Source organism: Sapajus apella, unplaced genomic scaffold (genome assembly GCF_009761245.1).
Source record: "Sapajus apella isolate SASKATOON/1434 unplaced genomic scaffold, GSC_monkey_1.0 scaffold10, whole genome shotgun sequence".
NCBI classification, from domain to species: Eukaryota; Metazoa; Chordata; class Mammalia; order Primates; family Cebidae; genus Sapajus; species Sapajus apella.
The window spans coordinates 12,924,554-12,943,137 of record NW_022436950.1 but is presented as its reverse complement, the minus strand read 5'-3'; the positions used below and the strand labels follow the sequence as shown (position 1 = coordinate 12,943,137).

The window sequence follows — 18,584 nt, the reverse complement described above, 5'->3', positions numbered from 1 at the left end:
CCTATAATCCCAGGTACTTGGGAGGCTAAGGCAGGAGAATCGCTTGAACCCTTGCACCACTGTACTCCAGCCTGGGTGAAAGTGCAAGACTCCATCTCAATAAATAAATAAGTAAGTAAATAAAAAGAGAGGTAGCTATGATACAACGTTTATTTCTTAAATGATTTTCTCGTTGCTTTTGATATCTGAAACCTCAGTGAAAATGCTATGCTATGACCTAGATCAGTAAGCTACAATTAACATCAGAAGAACTAGAAGAATAAGTTGATGAGCTACTGTTGGAAGCACAGAAATAAATCTTGTCAAAACAAAGCAAAGTTTCTGTCAATCTTCAAAAGAATGGTTTGGGGGAATGGAGGAAGTGTCCAAGACTTAAGATACATAGCAGTTGCAATTCATTTTATCCAAGTTTTCATATCCAGTCATACCAGATTACAAAAACTCTTGTAATTCTGATTGACTATTTTTAATGTATCTGATACATTAAATGATATTGTTTAATGATATTGTTAAATCTGAATTTTTAAAATATTTGGCAAATGAAACAGCTTGAGGTACTCAAAAAAAGTCCACATTATTGTTCTTGTTTGAAACTTTTGTAAAGCCATCCTCTCCCTTGATTCAAGACTCTCCCCTGAACTGTTGATAAATACATTTTCAACGTGGAAAGTATTTTGTGAGCACCAACTTGGATAATGGAGTCATGAAATGAAGACTGAGCCTACTCTCAAGCAGCTCACAATTTTTAGTAGGAAGGAGTGCCATAAAACCAGTAACTGGAGCAAGGACAGGTGGTGTTACCACTAACATCATCCTTCATAAAGGGGTAAATTTTCTGCATTAAAAAGAGAGACAGAGTGGTAGGTACACTTGGACCCAGCTAATAAAAGATTTGGGCATTTTCTTTGGTCAATGCATTTAAATGCATTGATTTTACATTGCAATGCAATTTTACTTACTTTTGCTGGAAATTCATTCAGAACTCTTCTTAGATAGGAGAATTGTTCCTAAATAACTTCTGCCATTATTTTTAAAAATAGTATTTCCCATGCCGCAAAAAAGGAAAAGAAAAGAAAAGGCTGAAGGTCCCTAAACTGGTGAGTAATAGTAAATCCTATGAGTTGGAGTAGGGAGGGAGCGGTGGAATGGGGCTCTATTCTTAGAGAGGAGACATGTTAATTAAAAATCCACCTAAAAGGAGCCAGTGAATTAGACCGAACTGGGTGGTATGGGTTTTTGTTGCGTACTTGATAATGCAAAGACACTTTCCGTGAGCCCATCTAACTAATACAGCATGGTGGGAAGCAGGCTTTGAAGATACAATAACATTCCTCCAGCAAGCTTCGAGCTGGAGGCTAAAGCACCAGCCATTCATTTTTCCATCTTGAGACACATTCTTCACCCAGTTCAAAAGCCCAAGAAACAACAAGCCTGCACACTTTCTGAAGGTCGGTCTTTGTAGGGACTTGTGAAGGACTAAAGGCTCAGTCTGCAAAATATTTTTAAAGACCAAGTTTTAGGAACGTAACCTTTTTTATTGGACTGCAGTTTCCACTCCCTAACCCTCCTCCCCACCCCTAAACACACACACACACACACACACACACACACACACACACACACACACACACGTTTGGGCAAAATGGAAAGTTTTAATTATACTCTTGGTAGCTTCCAGGGTACCCTACAAATGGAAATAAAACATTTTTAGAAATTAATTCATTACCCATTCTTTTAAAAATGTAATATTAATATCCCTTAACCTAACCAGAAGGAATGGGATCTGCTTTGAAAGGAAGTTATTGTTTACCTGTGCTTCAAAGAGTATGCTGGAATTGGGAAGGGGGGCAGAGGGAGCTAGCAAGGGGTGGGTTAGGGGGGCGGCCTGAGCTGCCAAGATCACAATATAAATACCACCACATTCAACTTTCAGCCTCTCCCTCAGGGCTCCCCTCCACAACACATTTTATACAGTGTCTTGTTTTGTTTTATTCTATAACCGCAGGAATATGTAAGGTATTTGAGATTCTGGTAAAAGAAAAATGTAAATAGTAGCTGATGTGAGAGCTACATGGAGTTAACTAAAGAACTGCCTTTGCTTTGAGTGGGATGTGGCAAACCATCTCCATGTGCTTTCCAATCATTAGCAACTCTGTGTTCCCCAAATCTAGATTTCTGCTCAGGCAGCGAAAGCCCTTTCAAACCATTTCAAAGTCTCTGACTCCATCTCAGCCCTTGCTCTCCACCTCTCCCCACAAAATGTCCAGCTCCCTACACCACTTCTCATATGGCCCAGCTTGTTGTGTAAGTGGGGATAAGCAGTCAGTCATTGGTGAAGGGACAGTGGAACTACATCCCCTAGCTCTGGGTTCCCTCCCAGCACCACATTCACTTTCAGGTCCTGTGTGAGCCACCTGAGGGCTGTTAACAAAGTATAATTCTTGGTTGGGTGCAGTGGCTCATGCCTGCAACCCCAGATTTTTAGAGGCCAAGGCAGGCAGATCACTTGAGGTCAGGAGTTTGAGACCAGCCTGGCCAACATGGCGAAACCCATCTCTACTAAAAATACAAAATTAGCTGGGCATGGTGCTGAGGTAGGAGAATCGCTGGAACCCAGGAGGTGGAGGCTGCAGCCAGCCAAGATCTTACCGCTGCCCTCCAGCCTGGGCAACACAGTGAGACTCCATCTCAAAACAAAACAAAAAAACAAAGTCTAATCCTCTAACCTAGCTCATAGTAGGCATCTAACACAAATAATGTATTTTTACTAGCCACCAATGGCACTAAAAGTAGAGACAACTGCGTCTACTACTAGAAAACTCAGCAGTCATTTTTGAATGTTTTACTCAGATGTGAGCTTTCAGCCTTCACTCATCTAATATGCGGTATTCTTAAGGAGATCTCACTCTTAAAAAGATGCCACCAAGACCTGAATCTGTACCCAGCCCACAGAGCATGTAATATAAAAATGTTTGTTTCTCCTTTATAAACCTGAATAATAGAAGTACATTATGTATTTTCTGAAATCATTTCCTGCCCCTACATTTACAGCAGTGCCCGTTATTCTACTTCATAATACTTTGCCCTTCCTCTTCCTCATGCCACATTTTGTAGTAGTGTATTTATTTCTTTACTTCTTTATTCTTTGGCCCCTGTAAAGTGACACAAAGTCAGGGAAACACCTATTTCAGTCTCCACTGCCAGGCTCACAGAATAAATTCAATGAATATTTATTTAAGGGAATATAAGTGTTCATGTTTTTCAAAAAATATATATAATGGAAAAATTGTACTACACTAATATGAAGGAAATCACTGATATTTCACCCAAAGGTAGAATTCTTCACGATAAACATCTAAACATTTACTAATGACAACAAATGACTGCATTTATTATACCATGGTATTGTAGTAAATCAAACAATCTGGCTTATCTAACAGTATCTCTATTTTACGCTTTGATACTCCATGTGGCTATGTCACTTGCTTTAGGCAATGGGAAAATAGCAAATGTGATGTAAACAGAGGCTTGAAAAGTACTTATGTATTCATTGCTTCCCTGCTTTTGCTGCTGGGAACCTGTTTAACACCACATGAGGACCGGGTCAGCCTGCTGGGGATATGTATACCAGTCAATAGCAAGCACCAACTGACAGCCAGCATCATCCACTGGATATTCGAGGAAGGGCATCCTAGACAACCAGCCCCCAGTCAACCCTCCAACTGACTGAACCATATGCATTTACCCTGATGAGACAAGCAGAAGAACTGCCCAGCTGAACTCAGCCTAAAACACCAACACACAGAATTGTGACCTAGTAAATGACTGATGTTTTAAAGCACTTCGTTTGGTTGTGGTTTGTTACATATCGAAAGCTAAATGTTACATATACCTGAGAAACTAGATAGCTTCATATATAAAACTCTCTAACAGCTCTCTCTCTCTCTCTCTCACTCTCTCTCTCTCTCTCTCACACACACACACAAACACTGACAATTCTAATTTAAATGTTACCTGTTACCACATTCTTGAAAGTTTCTGTTTTGTAACAGAGCTACCTCATTCTATTCATTCTCTTCCTGGACCACAATCAGCAAGAATAGCAGGGTATCAGTCATAAATGTTTTTGACCAAGAGAAGCTCCTCTTTGCTTCAAAGAAGTCATCTCAGCAATACACATCTTCCTTAGAATACAGGGTAGATTCTCTAAATTCTATTCCTGGCTGGTGTTAATAACTTTAGAGAAAATAAGTGAGAAGAAATCAGTAGTGTAAATAAATTTCTTTACTTAGTTGTATGTAGTCTTATGTATAAAATAAATTGCTCCTAGAATTTTGAAATGTTGAAAGGCTATTCCAATAAAAAGCATTAATTCTTTTGAGCACTGAAAAATATGAGACATTGGTAACCAGAAATTCCTCAAAAAGATCCTTAACCTTCATACTTAATCCCATTACACTATATTAAGAACTAAGCTATTCACTCAGTGTTGGGAGAGCAAATGCCTGAGTACCATGAAAGTAAACAGTAAAAGAAAATAAAGTAATAAAAATTAGAACTGGTGGTGTTTAAAAACTTACACACTTTTCTGGCCAGGTGTGGTGGCTCACACCTGTAATCCTGGCAGTTTGGGTGGCCGAGGCAGGAAGATCACTTGAAGTCAGGAGTTCAAGACCAGCCTGGCCAACATGGTGAAACCCCATCTCTACTAAAAATACAAAATTTAGCCAGTCATGGTGATGCACACCTGTAATCCCAGCTACTCAGGGGGCTAAAGTTGGAGAATGGCTTGAACTGGGAGGCGGAGGTTGCAGTGAATCAAGATTGCATCACTGAACTCCAGCCTAGGTGACAGAGTAAGACTCTGCCTCAAAAAGCAAAGAAAAATAAATAAACATATAAGAAATAAAAACTTAGAATATACTTTTCTTAATTTGAACAAATGTTTCCAACTTGAAAACCAGGTCATTTTTTAACCTATGCTTTTCCCTTCACTGTTATACTAGATTAATCACTAACAACTTTTTGAACCTGGGGATTGAAAAGAGACATGGAAAGTAAAGTGTCCTTTTTTTCTCCTTTAACAATACCACCACCAACAACAACAACAACAACAAATCCAGTAAGTCTGCTGTACTAGATGTATTAGCTGCTGTGCCTCTTTAAGTGCTGAAAGCATATTATTCCATAGAAGACTTTGAGCAGTTGGGTATTTAACCAACTTTCTATTACAAAGCTTCAAAATTTATAAGCAGTTTATCTCTGGAAATATAAAACCCAGCAGTGATGGTGGCCTATAAGAAACTGGGAACAAAGCGGGGAGAAAGCTTTATTTTTACTCTCTACCTTTTTCAAAAAAACAAAAAAACAAAGCAAACAAACAAACAAACAAAAACACTTGAAACACAGCATGTACATGTATCACCTATACCAAAAGTACAGAGAAAAAAATAGCGTGAAGAGACCCAGCAAGCTATTACAAAATTTAGTAGTCTAAAAAAATGTTTCTTTTAATGTTTTTGTAAGGGACTACCACAAACTTAAAAATAAATATGACCATATATCATCAAAACAGAGGGAGAGAAATCTCAAAAGTGATTATACTTCCAGGCAGAAGCAAGCTAAATACCGCAGTTCAAAGTGCTAGAGCCTTTCTTTATTAAAAATAAAACCACCCACCCAAAGGAAAAAAAAAAAAAAAGTCCTGAATAACAAAGCTAAGAGAGCAAGAACAGACTTTAAAATTTCTTTCGTAGCCCCCACTTTCACCCCACATTTCCTAACACTGATCAGCTCATAACAAGTCCACATTCAGTCCCTCTTCATTTAACAGCTGGACGCCTCTTCTGGCTGCTTTCCCTGGGACTAAAGGTCCAAAGCAAAGATAGCTTTTTCCTGCTTCTTGTCAATATTGTGTTTGCAAGCTTAATATCCAAAATGGGCTGTTCTTCCAAATGAGAGTTTCAACAGCTTTCCTGATTATTTAGTATACTGATGGTATTGTCAGACAGGTAGCCATGGTTAGAAAGATTCAGAAAAACACAAACCTTTAAGGTAGACAGGCACTTTTGCCCTTTAGGTTTATGAAAAATGTCAACTTTTGTGAACTCCACAATCTGAATCTTGATTTGCTTTTCCCAGATAATTTATGCCATAAGAAATCCGGTAACTAATTTGGTGATCTCCTCTCAGCACCATTTTTCCCCTCTGTTTCCATGAAACCACCTTCATCCCCTTTCAATAAAAGGTATGCTATTTGGAACATGATAGGTGCTCAATAGTGCTTACTGAGTAAAAGGAAGGAGAGGGGAAGAACAAGAAAAATTGTCTTAGGGCTTTTGACCAAAAGCAGATAATTTATGTTAGGGTTGAGAAATAGTTGGCCTTGAATAGTATTGACAACACTTAAAGACCTTCTGATCTTCTGATGTCCCCACAACTCCTAAAACTCTAGGGTAAATATAATTATTTTTCATATCCATAGACCCCTCCAAATAATTTTTAAATGAACATGGACATGATGATTGGAGAAGATCAGATAAATGACAGTTGACTACATGGCAATTACTGATTATTCCAGTGGCCTTGAACTAACTGCTAAATGTTTATAAATGCCTTTTAATACTTTGCCAGCTCGCTTAGATCACATCCTTCCTAAAAGTAAAAACCATGACTTTCTGTGCAGAACGCAATTTGTTTGCCACATTAAATATATTTGAAAAAAAAAAAAGTCTCTTTGATCCTTTTAAGAAAACTTCTCAAGATTAAGTGATACTGTTCAGCAGCATGACCTAAATATGTCAGGGACGATCAGAGAATGTGCATCAAAGTATTCTTTGGTCAACAATAAAAGTGGAGTGCAGGGATACATATGTAATATGCAATATTTAAAAAACATGGGATGGTCAAAGGAATACAATGAGTGCAATCCAACTCAGTTTATTCAATAAAACGTTCCAGGTAGAGTAATAAAGCCACAAAATCTCTACTCTGCTTTAAGATAACTACAACTAGAATCGTAGTCTGACCCATGTATTCAACTCTATTGCCATTATGAATGGAAAATACAGAAAAGAGATCAAAAAGCCTTTTCAACATAAACACATCATGTTTTTTAAAAGCTCTATTATTCAAAGACTCACTGAATAAACACAAATAACATCTATCCAATCAAATTTACTTTAACAAATAGATTATAGCAGAGTCTGCTGCAAGAATACTATTAAAACAGAAAGTGTTCCTTTTACCGTACATGACAGTACCTTATACTTATCTAATCCATCTTCTCCATTTTTCTGTGAATTAAGAATGGGAGAGGTACTACCATTTCCAAAGTGTAAGACCAAAATAGAAGCAAATAGATGACACTTACTAACCTATCCTCTTAAAAAGCTTTTCAATAAAATTTAGTAACTATATCATGCTGTTTTGAAATTAGTATACAGTTATTACACCATACTAATATTAAAATGTAATTTTAAGTTAAAATTCAATATGATTACACTTTCTAAACATGGTTTAATAACATTTTTAAAAAAGCTTTTAAAATCTGCTGCATAGCTATGGACTAATAAGGTAACGAAACAATAAATCAGTTATATAATTATAAATGTGATAGAGCCAGGATCTACTCTTTTACATGCAAAAAAAAAAATGCTAGTATGAAAAAAAGTTACAGAATCTTTAGTGTGAAACTGACTTAAGCATGATTCACAAGAAGCTATTTTCCTTGAATACAACTTCCAGTAACTTTGTAACATGAGGAAATAATTGAGGAAATGGCTTTCTTTAAAACAAAACAAAATCTTAAAACTGTGTAATATTCCAATATACTACATTACCAGCCCATCAAAATGAAAGGAACCATTTATATACTATTCAGCCAAGACACATATCTGATTATAGTGAGAGGATTGATAAAGAATAAGTCCATGGAGTTTTTGAAGAGGCAACAGACTATTTTAATGATTTGTGAAATCCACATGGAGGGAGAAAAAAGGCCAGAGCTTCTGAATAGAATGACAACTCAACAGCCAAGATAACACAGGGTTGGTAAAGCAGTGTCGTCTCAACTAATTAATCAAAAATTCTAAAGTGGACAACCCTAATTTTGCCAGCAAGAGAAATATTGAGTTGTTTCATACACCTAAGAGAGAAAAATAAAGCTCAACAAAAAATTGTGGAAGACCTCCTATAGTCCGCAATTGGCTTCTCACATTCCCTTTCCATTCACTTAAATGGCTATCTCACTGAAGAACACTGATGGAACAAATGAGAAACATTATCCACAAACACACCACCTCTGAAAAAGTGATTTCCAACAGGATGTATGTGTTGATTTCCACGGTGTGCACTGGTTAAAGCTTAATCTATACTGTGGGGAGGGGTGGGATGTTTCTGACAGTTGACCTTAGGATGCAGGAACTAGCAGGTGTCTTGCATTCCCACACACATTTTATTTTTAAAAAGGTGGGAGGAAGAACAGCCTAATCCAGTCTAGAGATAGTTCCAAAAACTTAGGCTGGTACATTCAGGAGGGTTCGTTTTAAGGTCTGTTAAAACTTGAAAATGTCCCCTCAAAACAAGAAAGGTTAAAATCAGCCTGAATCAAACAATATTTTCCTTCCAGGCCCCTAGTCTGGCCATAAACAATGTCTGATCCAAAGGCTGGAACTGGACAGAACAGGCTATTCTAATCCTTTACGATGACCCTGTCAACAGCTTCTTCAGAAAGAATCCTCATTGCAACTGACCCATTAAATAGTATCAGTCATTTTCTCCACAACATTCCTATGTTTAGAGCTGCAAAGGAGGTTAGAATAATTTAGAATAAAATCCTCAAGTTACTGATGAGGAAGTAGGTCCAGAGAAATTAAGTGACTTGCCCAAGGTCACTCAGCTGCTGAAGGGTACAGGCTGTGTTGGAGCCCAAGATCTCTGGCGCCCAAGAACTGCTTTTTCCATTGCATCATTTAAGATAGCACAAAACTATTTTCCTGGAATTCTGATAAACTAAAAAGAAAAAAAGAAACCAAAACGGTGGCATGCCCTTTTGGATCCCAAGTCCCTTCCTGCAAGGCAATGCTGGGATAGTATTTATTGAGGGGGAACTCAGAGAAATAACTACAATATATGTAACATTTTGTGGATTTGTTTTTTTAATATAAAAAGCTACCTAAACAATTGTAAACATTAAGCAAAATATTAGATGCTCAAACTTTTCTGGAACAACAGAGAAACTCTCTCCAACTGCTCAGTAGCAGTTTTGGGGCACAGCATTTGCACCTGCTTGGTAAGTTTCCACCTGCGATGTTGCATTTGGCCCTTCAGAAAAAGCGCTGCCCTGCGGTCTTATGATTCAGTGATACAAGAAGGATGCTAGCTGGTCAGAAATGCTTATTTAAGCGGGAAGGAGGAGGAGAAAATAATCCCATAGCACTTCTCTTCCTTATTTTCCTTATTTTAGAAAGGCCAAATCTGAACACATTTTCCATCCCATGCAGTAACATATCTCACATAATTTTGGTTACTGGAGGGTGCACAAAACGAATCTAACAAGCTTTCAAAATCGATGTACCCAGCCTGACTCGACGGGCTGCCACTGAGACTGTCAATGGTGGACAAATGAATCTGTGTCTGAGAAGGCGACCGCATTTCCTCCAAGCCTTTAGGGAACACAGTACCCAAACCCTCGTCACACGGGGGTCTCAGGATCTGCAAGCAGATCATTTCTCTGTTAACTCCCTTACAGCCCAGGAGGCTGCGTCTTCCTGGCTCTTACCTAGCTCAGGCGCTTTACTAGTGTATGGAGCCCAGGGCGCTTCGGAGCCAAAGGATTTTCCCCTCCCCCGATGACCCAAAACGACCGCAGCGGCAGCGCTCGCACGTCCCTCTCCCTCCCTCGGTGGTGGGGGCCCACCCCACCCGGCCCGCAGCCACGTGCGGGGCTCCCTCCTGCTCGCGGATCTCGAGACAGGAAGACGAAGGAACGCCGCCTCGTAGTAAACCATAGTAAAGAGAGGAGGGAAACAAAATGGGGCTCCTCACATGGTCTGGCCTGGATTTTTCTCAATTAAAAATAAGAGGAAGTGTGTGTTTCCGGCCCCCGTCCGTGGACTGGTTGGACTTTTTCATTCTTAGGATTCTGCTCCAAATGCAGGAATACGGCTGAGGGCACGACGTCCTCAGTCGGCGGGCGCGGTGCGAAGGGGGCCTGTGGCTCAGCCTGCAGGTACCCGCGGGAACGCGGTGCAAGGCGTGGGGTGGGAGAAAACGGCCCAGGGACGCCCGCCCGCCACCACCGCCAGGAGATCTGCGCAGAGCCCCGCCCCGCGCCCGCCGCGGCTCGGCCATTTCACACGCTGATTGGCTGTGGTGAGGGCCAATCAGCGCCCAGCCGCCCCGCCCGCCCGGGGGCCCAGAGCCGCGCAGCTGTGCCCGAGGGCGGAGCCTCGCCCGCCAGTGCGGACCACGCGGCCCTGGACGGGGACCGGTCGCCCGGGAGGACCCGAGACTGGCGGGGGCGGGAGACCCAAGGGTGGCCGCGCTGCAGATTCCCCACCCCGGGTGAAAGGGAGCTCGGAGGAGGGAGGAGAAGGAATGCAGGAAGCGGAGGTGACCCGGAAAAGGGAAAGTGCCAGGGCCGAGGGGGTTTGCGCCAGCTAAAAAGGCCACAGGGCGGGGGAAAGGGGAGGGAGAGGAGGCAGCCTTGGAGGTACGGAATCTTTGACATCACAAAAAGGAAACAAAATGAAAAAGAAATGGAAAGAGGCTTTTTCTGTTTTTCTTCTTTTCTTTTAAAGGGGGAGGGCATAACAAAGAATGACAAAAACAAAAAACTGAACCCAAAAGGCATGGCTGGGGTCTGTGTCTTTGTCACCTGCAGTTTCAAAACTAAAAGACAAATTTGATGCCGGGTAAAGGTGGCGGGGCTGCCATGACCGAGTGTGGGAGGCTCTTTTTGCCCTGCTGCTTGGGCTCTCAATTTACTCTCTGCAGAGAGTGGGCCACAAGTACTGCGAAATTCTGAAAAGGAGCAAAAGAAAAAAAAAGGACAATGTCAGGAACCTGAAATAAGAGGTGGAAACAAAGAGATAGCAGGGGATAGTACGAGAAAACGAGCAGGTCAGAACTAAGAGGCGATGCAAGAGAAAGGGCAGGCAGAAAAGGTTGCTGGACTAGGTAAAGCAGAAAGGCTTCCAACAAGTCGAGCTCCTGAGCTCAGTGCTTCACAAGTGTTCTCCTCTAACAGACAATGAAAAATTTTAAACAACCCTAGATGTTTCAACAGAGCACACCCCTCATCATACCTCTATTCCTTTCACCGTGTCTCAGGTTTTACCTGAGAAATGAGGAAAAGAAGCAAAGACAGCAATTGCTGAGGCAGTGAGGAAAATAATGTTTTCAAACATATACTCATTCGGAGCAGAAGCTGTTTGTCACTCACAGGTCTGACTTCTGTCTGTTTCACATAACTATGGAATAACATCTTTGGACTCAACAGGGCACAGGCAAGCAAGCAGAATTGGGGATGTAAATGTGCCAGATAGCATTTGGTGCCTCACTTTAAACACAGACACAAACATCTCAAATATGCATTGTAGAATTTTCCTGGCATGGTGCAAAGCATGGTTTATTGCTACTCCAAAATTATTAGAAATAGGATTACATGATTATTCCAGAATATTTTATTTTCCCAAAGAAGACTAAGGATCGAAGGTTGTAGGGTTTTTTGTTTTGTTTTTTAATGCATCCAAGACATAAGGAGAATTTTATTTTAAAGCCCTTTTAAAAAATGAAAATTCTAGTTGGTCATCAATTTTCTTCAGAGCAAACATCATTTATTCTACTCTATAATAAGAAACCTAAACAAATTAAGATAACAAAAACTTATTCTCTTCATCTCCTTTAAAACTAAAATTTTAGTTCTGCTGGACTTGTTTTCTTCAAACTCTCATTATTTTACCAATGAGGCATTTTATAATACAAATGCTTAAAGTGTTGAGGGATTCTGACTCCCAAAAACATCATTTGATATAACAAGATGTGTACTGTTGATGTTGATATACACAATTAAATCTTCCAGTGAATGATGAAAATAAATGTTGAAATAAATACTGATCAAATAAATGCTTTTCAGAACATATCACCTAAAATCTTCATTTGAATGATCACATACCTTTTACTTGTTCTACAAAAGAGAGAATGATATGGATCAAATATTGGAAACAGAATCAAGAAGACTATGAACACATGATAAATACCTATCAATAGGAAACCAGGGCATAAATTAATTTCTTATGAATGAACACACTTTAAGAAAATCAATGCTTTTCAAAGCTCATTCTGTGAAGCATATACAAAATTCACAAGATAATCAGTTTGTCAGAATAAAGTGTTTCCAAATGCTGGAAACTTCTGCATTGCCAACTCATCACATTATTTGCAAACTGTACTCCTCTTCTACCCACAATTATGACCACCAGAAAACAGGATCAACAGAACGAAGGGCAGGCTCATTTCCTATTACAAATGTTTTTCATTTTCAGTACGGCATTAGCCTCAGAAGACCTAAAGCCAACTTTCAGCATTTACTGGGCTGCCTACTCTTCAACTTAAAGGCACACAACAAATATCCTAAAAGTGAAGGCTATAGAGTTTAGCCACTCTATTCAATGCAAAACAAAACAAAACATATTAAGGCATGTTCCTGACTTAATATGTCTTCTTCTCAACAAAAAAAGTAATTTTACAGATGTATAGTAGCCCCCAAATGATATCTGTAATATCTCAGTGCAAGAAGAGATAACTGTAAGGCAGACATACTGAGATGAACTCCCATAACTCTTAACTAATAATGGGTCCCAGACACAGAGTTTCCTGTATATCCTGTGTAAGAGAGTCCAGGTGTGTGAATAGTATTTCACAAATCTTGGTACAGGAACAAAAGGACAATGTCTCCCATAATTACTTCCTTGAGAGATCGTAAAATAGATAAGTACTTCTCTCTAAATATGTATTGCTAAAAAGCTCTTACTCCTGAATCTTTTTAGGGCAGCATGAATAGAAATCAATGTTTCCCGGTGCTGTTTACGTTGCCTTGGTATTATGAAATCACAGAACAAAAGTACAGAGAACAACTTGATAAGATCGCCCTTAAGGGCTCCCAGAAACGATCTTAAAGGAAGGGTTTAGGCCCTGTGTTAAGAAATAATTTTGTAAAACTGTCCCTTCCAGGGGCTGACCTAAATATATAGTGAAAAGACAACTTCACCAAATAGATCAAGGTTCTTATGTAGGAACTTTACCAACCTCAGGACTGGCACAGGATATATGTTTTAAAAATACAGTAACTACTTCACTTGGAAATTCTCAAATGAAAAAGCCCTCCTGTGGCTGATTCTACATGTTCATTTGACTCTCTGCCAGATGTCATTGTGGGGTGAGCATCTTGTGTGCCCTGAGAATGTAAGTGCATTCTCCCTGAGGAAGCAATGGGAAAGAACAGGAAGGGGCAGAGGCGAAGAACAGAATTCAAGCACAAGGTTAAAAGCAGTTTTGTCTTCTCACTTTGTCACCATGAAACGCACCTGCTGTGATGTCCAGTTGAGCTACTGACGTTCCTCTGGCTGCTTCTGGAAACTGATGCTGGCATAGGTGCTTAAATCCTCACTGGAGCGGGGGGTGGAGCTGTTCTCACCGCTGCCCAGGGATTGATGAGGGGGTGGGGATGGGGGTGGGGGTGGCTGTGGTTGAGGGGTGCGCTCCTGAGGGCATTGTTTGAAGTCCTTGACCAAATCCAGGTCTATGTAGTTAAGACCATTCTCCAAATCCCCAGCAGCCCCGCACAGTTGGGCTGGCTCCTTGGGGGCTCCCCCAAGCTCCCCAGGCCTCAGCCACACATTCTCAAAGGAAGCAGAGCTGTGGCGTTTCACATCCTTGCTGCTGCTGCTACCGCCACTGGCCCCTCCTGCTGCCCCCGCTCCAAAGGGCACCATGTTGCCCACCCGGGTGGCACTGGGTGTTGAGGAGAAGGTCTCGGAGCTATGCCTCCTCCGGCACCCTTGTGCGTCTGCACGGATCACTTTGGCACTCTGGTTGCGGTTAGGACTGAGGTTCACCCGGGTGAAGGCGCTCATGCCCCCAGGTCCTTGCGGTTCCCCCAGCAGGGATGAGCGGGCAGCCAGCTCTGCTGCCCCTTGAGGCCCAGCAGGGGAAGCAGAGGCTGCTGAGGCTGAGGAGGCAGCAGCCATGGTGGCCCTGGGCAGGCTAACCTCCTCTGCAGCAATGCCTGTCCGCATGTCAGCATAGCTCACAGGGGCAACTGGTGAGGTGTCCACGTAGCTCTGACGGGGACAACCCATCTGCATGGTCATATATTCACCCCGGCTGCTGGGCACTGCCAGGGTAGGCCTGCAAATGCTAGCAGCCCCAGGAGGTGCGGGGCCCACTCTGCCCACCTCGACCCCAATGCTCTCCTGCCAGGCTGCCCTCCGGCCTGGCCTCAAGTCCATCTTCATGTACTCCTCAGTGCCAGTCTCTTCCTCTCTGGGAGCTGGCTGGAGTTGGGATGGACACCTGACAGAAGGTGAGCTGTGGGAAGCCACAGTGCCAGACAAGTAGCCAGGCTGATCACTCCCAAATTCAATATTCACATATTCCCCTGGGCTCTTGGGCTCCAGAGGGTGCAGCGGGGGCTGCTGCTGCTGCTGCTGCTCTCCGGCCCGAGGTAAGGTGCTGGCCTTGGGATCCCCCAGGGACAGCCTCGTGGGCCGGGCCAGGCGACTATTGGTCTGAGCAGCTGAGTCCACCTTTCGAGGCAGATGGGGCTGCAGAACCTGATGGTGGGAATGTGGAAGGCTGGGCTCCATCCTAGCCCCACAGTATCCCCCACCCAGGCTATCGCTGCTGGTGGAGGAGGAAGAATCTTCCACTGTTGCAGCATAGAGAAGGCGACCAGAGCTAGTGGAAAGGCGAAGGTGCTGATGCCGGGCACCCTCCTCCAGCTCCCCAGGGAGCTGGGTGTGCTTAAAGGATCTTGGCAATGAGTAGTAGGAGAGGACTGGCTTGTGCTGGGGGTCCTCAGGGCCGTAGTAGCAGTTGGAGGGGCTGTTAGTGTTGGAGTCCCCCACTGGTGACATGTTCATGTAGTCACCTGTGCAAGGCAAGAGCTTGCCACTGCTGCTCTCCACTGGGGGTTTGGGGTGAGGCAAGACATGAGCGTGGTGGCCCCCTACCCCGTTTGTCCACAGCTTTCCATAGCTGCTCCCAGAAGGGACAGCCCTGCTGCTGCTGCTGCTGCTGCTGCTGCCAGGGCCACCTCCAATGTCAGGGGAGTAGCTGCTGCTGGGGGACATCATCATGTAGCCATTGGGGTCCACTCTCTGGGGATGGCGTCTGATGGGGTTGATGATCTGCTGCGGGGCAGACACGCTCTTGGGGCTCATGGGCATATAGTCTCCACTGCCCTTTCGGCTGCTGGGCACTGGGGCCACCCCTGGGGACATGGGCATGTAGCCATCATCACTGTGGAGGGTAGAGCTTTCTGGGCGATGGTGGCCCCCCCGACGCTCCAAGAGGTGCATTTCCAGACCCTCCTCAGGGTAGGAATGGGTGGGCACGAAGGCGGAGTGCCTGTGTCCCGGCAGTCGGCCTCCACTGCCACCTCCTGGTGGGTAGACAGGCATCATCTCTGTATACTCCTCAATGGAAGCCGCTGAGGACTGAGACGGGGTCTTCTGGTGGGAAATGGAAGGGGATGTGCCTGCTGAGTGAGTTCTCTTTCGGAACCGATTATCCAGATCGGCAGCACTGGCTGCTTCATCCCCAGCCAAGGCTGGACTCGTGCCCAAGCCTGTTCCTGGGGTGTAGCGGTGGCCATTGCCACCCCGAGACAAGATGTAGTGACCGTTGGGGGCGGTCAGGGTGGAGGGCCCCTTGCCGCCCATGCAGATATAGTTGCTTAGCTCCTCCTCACCGCGGGCCGGTGGGGTGTGACCCACGGAATCCGGAGTGACACTGCGGAAGGAACTCCGGAAATCGCAGGGACTGGAGCCATACTCATCCGAGGAGACGAAGCCGCCATCGCTGGGAGAACCAGACACCGACGCACTAGACCGCCGTGGGAAGAGACAATCTGAGGTGGAGCCATGGCCACTGGTGCTGCTGGATGACAGACTGACCGGGCTGGTGGCCGAAGGCGAGCAGCGGGAAGCTGGCATGGGGATGGAGCGGCTGTGGTTGAGCGGGGGGTGCAGCCGCGCGCTGCCCCGATGCCGGTGGGCGTGGGTTCTGTTGGTGCTGGGACTCACAGGGCTGCCGTCCACCGAGGCCGGGCGGGACATGGTGCCTTCACCGTCGCTGGAGGCGCGGACACGGAAGGAGCCTGGCTTCCCGCCCACCATGCTGGCCGGGGAGGTGGCGGTGATGCTCTCGGTGCGTGATCGGCGGGTCAGCCCCACCTGGCTGGGCGGGAGGTTGTTGAGATGGTGCCGGCGCAGGGGGACGCTGATGGGGTTGGAGCAGTTGGACGAGGACTGGCTCTTGCTGCGAGGGCGGAACTCATCGCTCATGGCCCTCATGGCCTCCAGGATGGTCTCGTGCATGTTCTGTGCCACCACGGAGTCATCCACCTGCATCCAGAACTCCCCGGGCCCCGTCACGGCAGAACGACCCACCTCGATGAAGAAGAAGTTCTCCGAGTGGCCGCAGCGCCTGATGTTCATCAGCTGCAGCACCACAGCCGCTACCTCCGAGTTCAGCTTCACGAAGCTGATGGTCTTGCTTGTCAGGCAGAGGCGGTAGATACCAATCAGGTTCTTTGTCTGACCCAAGCCCTTGGGCTTCAGGATCACCTGCCAGACCTCTTTGAACGTGGGTCCTGGGGGCCCGTCCCCGTAGCTCAGGTCCTCCCCAGCCTCACCAACTCCCGAGCTGCCGCTGCAGCTGCTCCCGCCGCCTCCCGCCCCGAGGGCCGCAGCTCCATCGTGGTGGCCCTTGGCGCGGTTGTGCAGCTGCAGGAGAGCCTGGTACCAGCTGTCTTGTTCGGCCTCGCTGTCCGCCGCGATGGCAAAGTGCTCGTCCCGGGTATAGAGAGCCACCAGGTGCTTGTTCTTGGAGTCAGCACGCTTGTTGATGTTGAAGCAGCTCTCAAGGGGGATCGAGCGTTTGGGGGCGCTCGACTTGTGCCGCCACTTCTTCTCGTTCTCGTAGTACTCGAGGCGCGCCGGGCCCCCAGCCTCGCTGGCCGCGCGCAGTACGAAGAAGCGTTTGTGCATGCTCTTGGGTTTGCGCAGGTAGCCCACCTTGCGCACGTCCGAGAAGCCCTCGCTCTCCAGAGGGCTCGCCATGCTGCCGCTGCCACCACCGCCGCTGAGCAGAGGGAGGCGCCGAAAAACAACCAGGTGGGGGGCAAAGGCTCCTCGCCGCAGCCCCACACATGCAAATAGGGCTGGAGGCAGCAGAAACCCCGGACTCCGAAATCCACACCGTCCCCCGCACCGGGGAGGGGCAGCTGGAGGAGGACGCAGCTGCTGCGCCAAAGAGAGAGCCGGACCGGAGTTTTACGGGCGCTTCACGCCCGGGGGAGAGGCAGTGAGTCCAGGGTGAGGGCAGCCCTGATCCTTTGAGAGCCAAGTCTCTTCTCAGCCACTGCCGATGCCGGGAAGGAGCGAAGATGCATCTCTCGCCGCTCCGGCTGGAGTCCGGCTCAGGGAGGCGGTGGTCGGGGGTCCCCGCGGTGCCCCTCTAGGCGTGCGCGCGCGCGCGCCTTCCCTCCTGAGTTCCCCTCTGGAGTAGAGATTCCCGAGGCAAATTAAATATCCTTGGGTAGGGGGAGGCGGGTTGCCAAGTCCCAACGTTGGGTTCTCCCTCCTCCTTCTTCTCCTCCTCCTCCTCCGCCTCCTCCCACCCCGCAACCGTCCCAGCCGCCACCAGCAGTCCAAATACCAGCTCAATCGCAGAGACCGCGGCGCTGCGGCTGTTGCTGCTGCTGCTGCCGCTGCCCGCGGGCGCGTCCTCTGCAGCCCCCATTCGGGCCCATCTCGGCGGGCAGAGAAAGTGGCTTTTCCATTCGAAACGCTACTGGGCAGCCAGGGTAGCTGAGGACCAGCCGGAGGGACAGGCTCATCCCTGCCCCTCGCTCCAGTCGGCAGGGGAGAAGGGCAGGGGACAAGGGCGGCAGGCGAAGGGGGAGGTTTGGGAAGGGTTCGGGGAAGACGCCTGTTCCCTGGGAGGCGCTGCCGCTGCAGTTACTTCTCCCCTCCTCCCTCCTCCTCCTCCTCCTCGGAGAGTTGCCGAGAGCCCCAACCAAAACAAGCGGCGGCGTCTGGCTCTGCGCGCCGGCCCCCTCCGACCGCGCCGCCGTCTCACTCGGAGGAGAAAAACACGTGACAGAGCCTCCGCGCTCGGCAGCCGGGCTGCCGCTGCCGCCGCCGGGAGGCTCCAGCCTGGGTCTCTACATTCCCGGCCGAGCCCGCCCCGCGCCCGCCCCTCTCCGCCCCCCGGCCTTGCCGCAGCGGCACCCGCGCCGAGCCCCCGCGCAGCGCTAGGACAGCGCCCCTGCGCGGCCGCCAGCCTGGGCGCAG

The 18,584-nt window shown here is 46.4% G+C and overlaps 1 protein-coding gene across 2 annotated transcripts in view; it reads right to left on the bottom strand.

Annotated features, from left to right (window-relative positions):
• Positions 1–18,451, bottom strand: part of IRS1 (insulin receptor substrate 1) — a 66,027-nt gene extending 47,576 nt beyond the window's left edge. The window contains exon 1 of one of the 2 annotated variants that reach the window (XR_004269051.1): positions 13,590–18,451. Coding sequence is in view for 1 of the 2 variants with exons in the window: in XM_032278018.1 (XP_032133909.1) it covers positions 13,611–17,348 (3,738 nt within the window). In the remaining variant the exon portion in view is untranslated. The remainder of the gene's footprint in view (positions 1–13,589) is intronic. The other variant, XM_032278018.1, reaches the window with a different exon arrangement.
• Between the last annotated feature and the right edge of the window lie 133 nt (positions 18,452–18,584).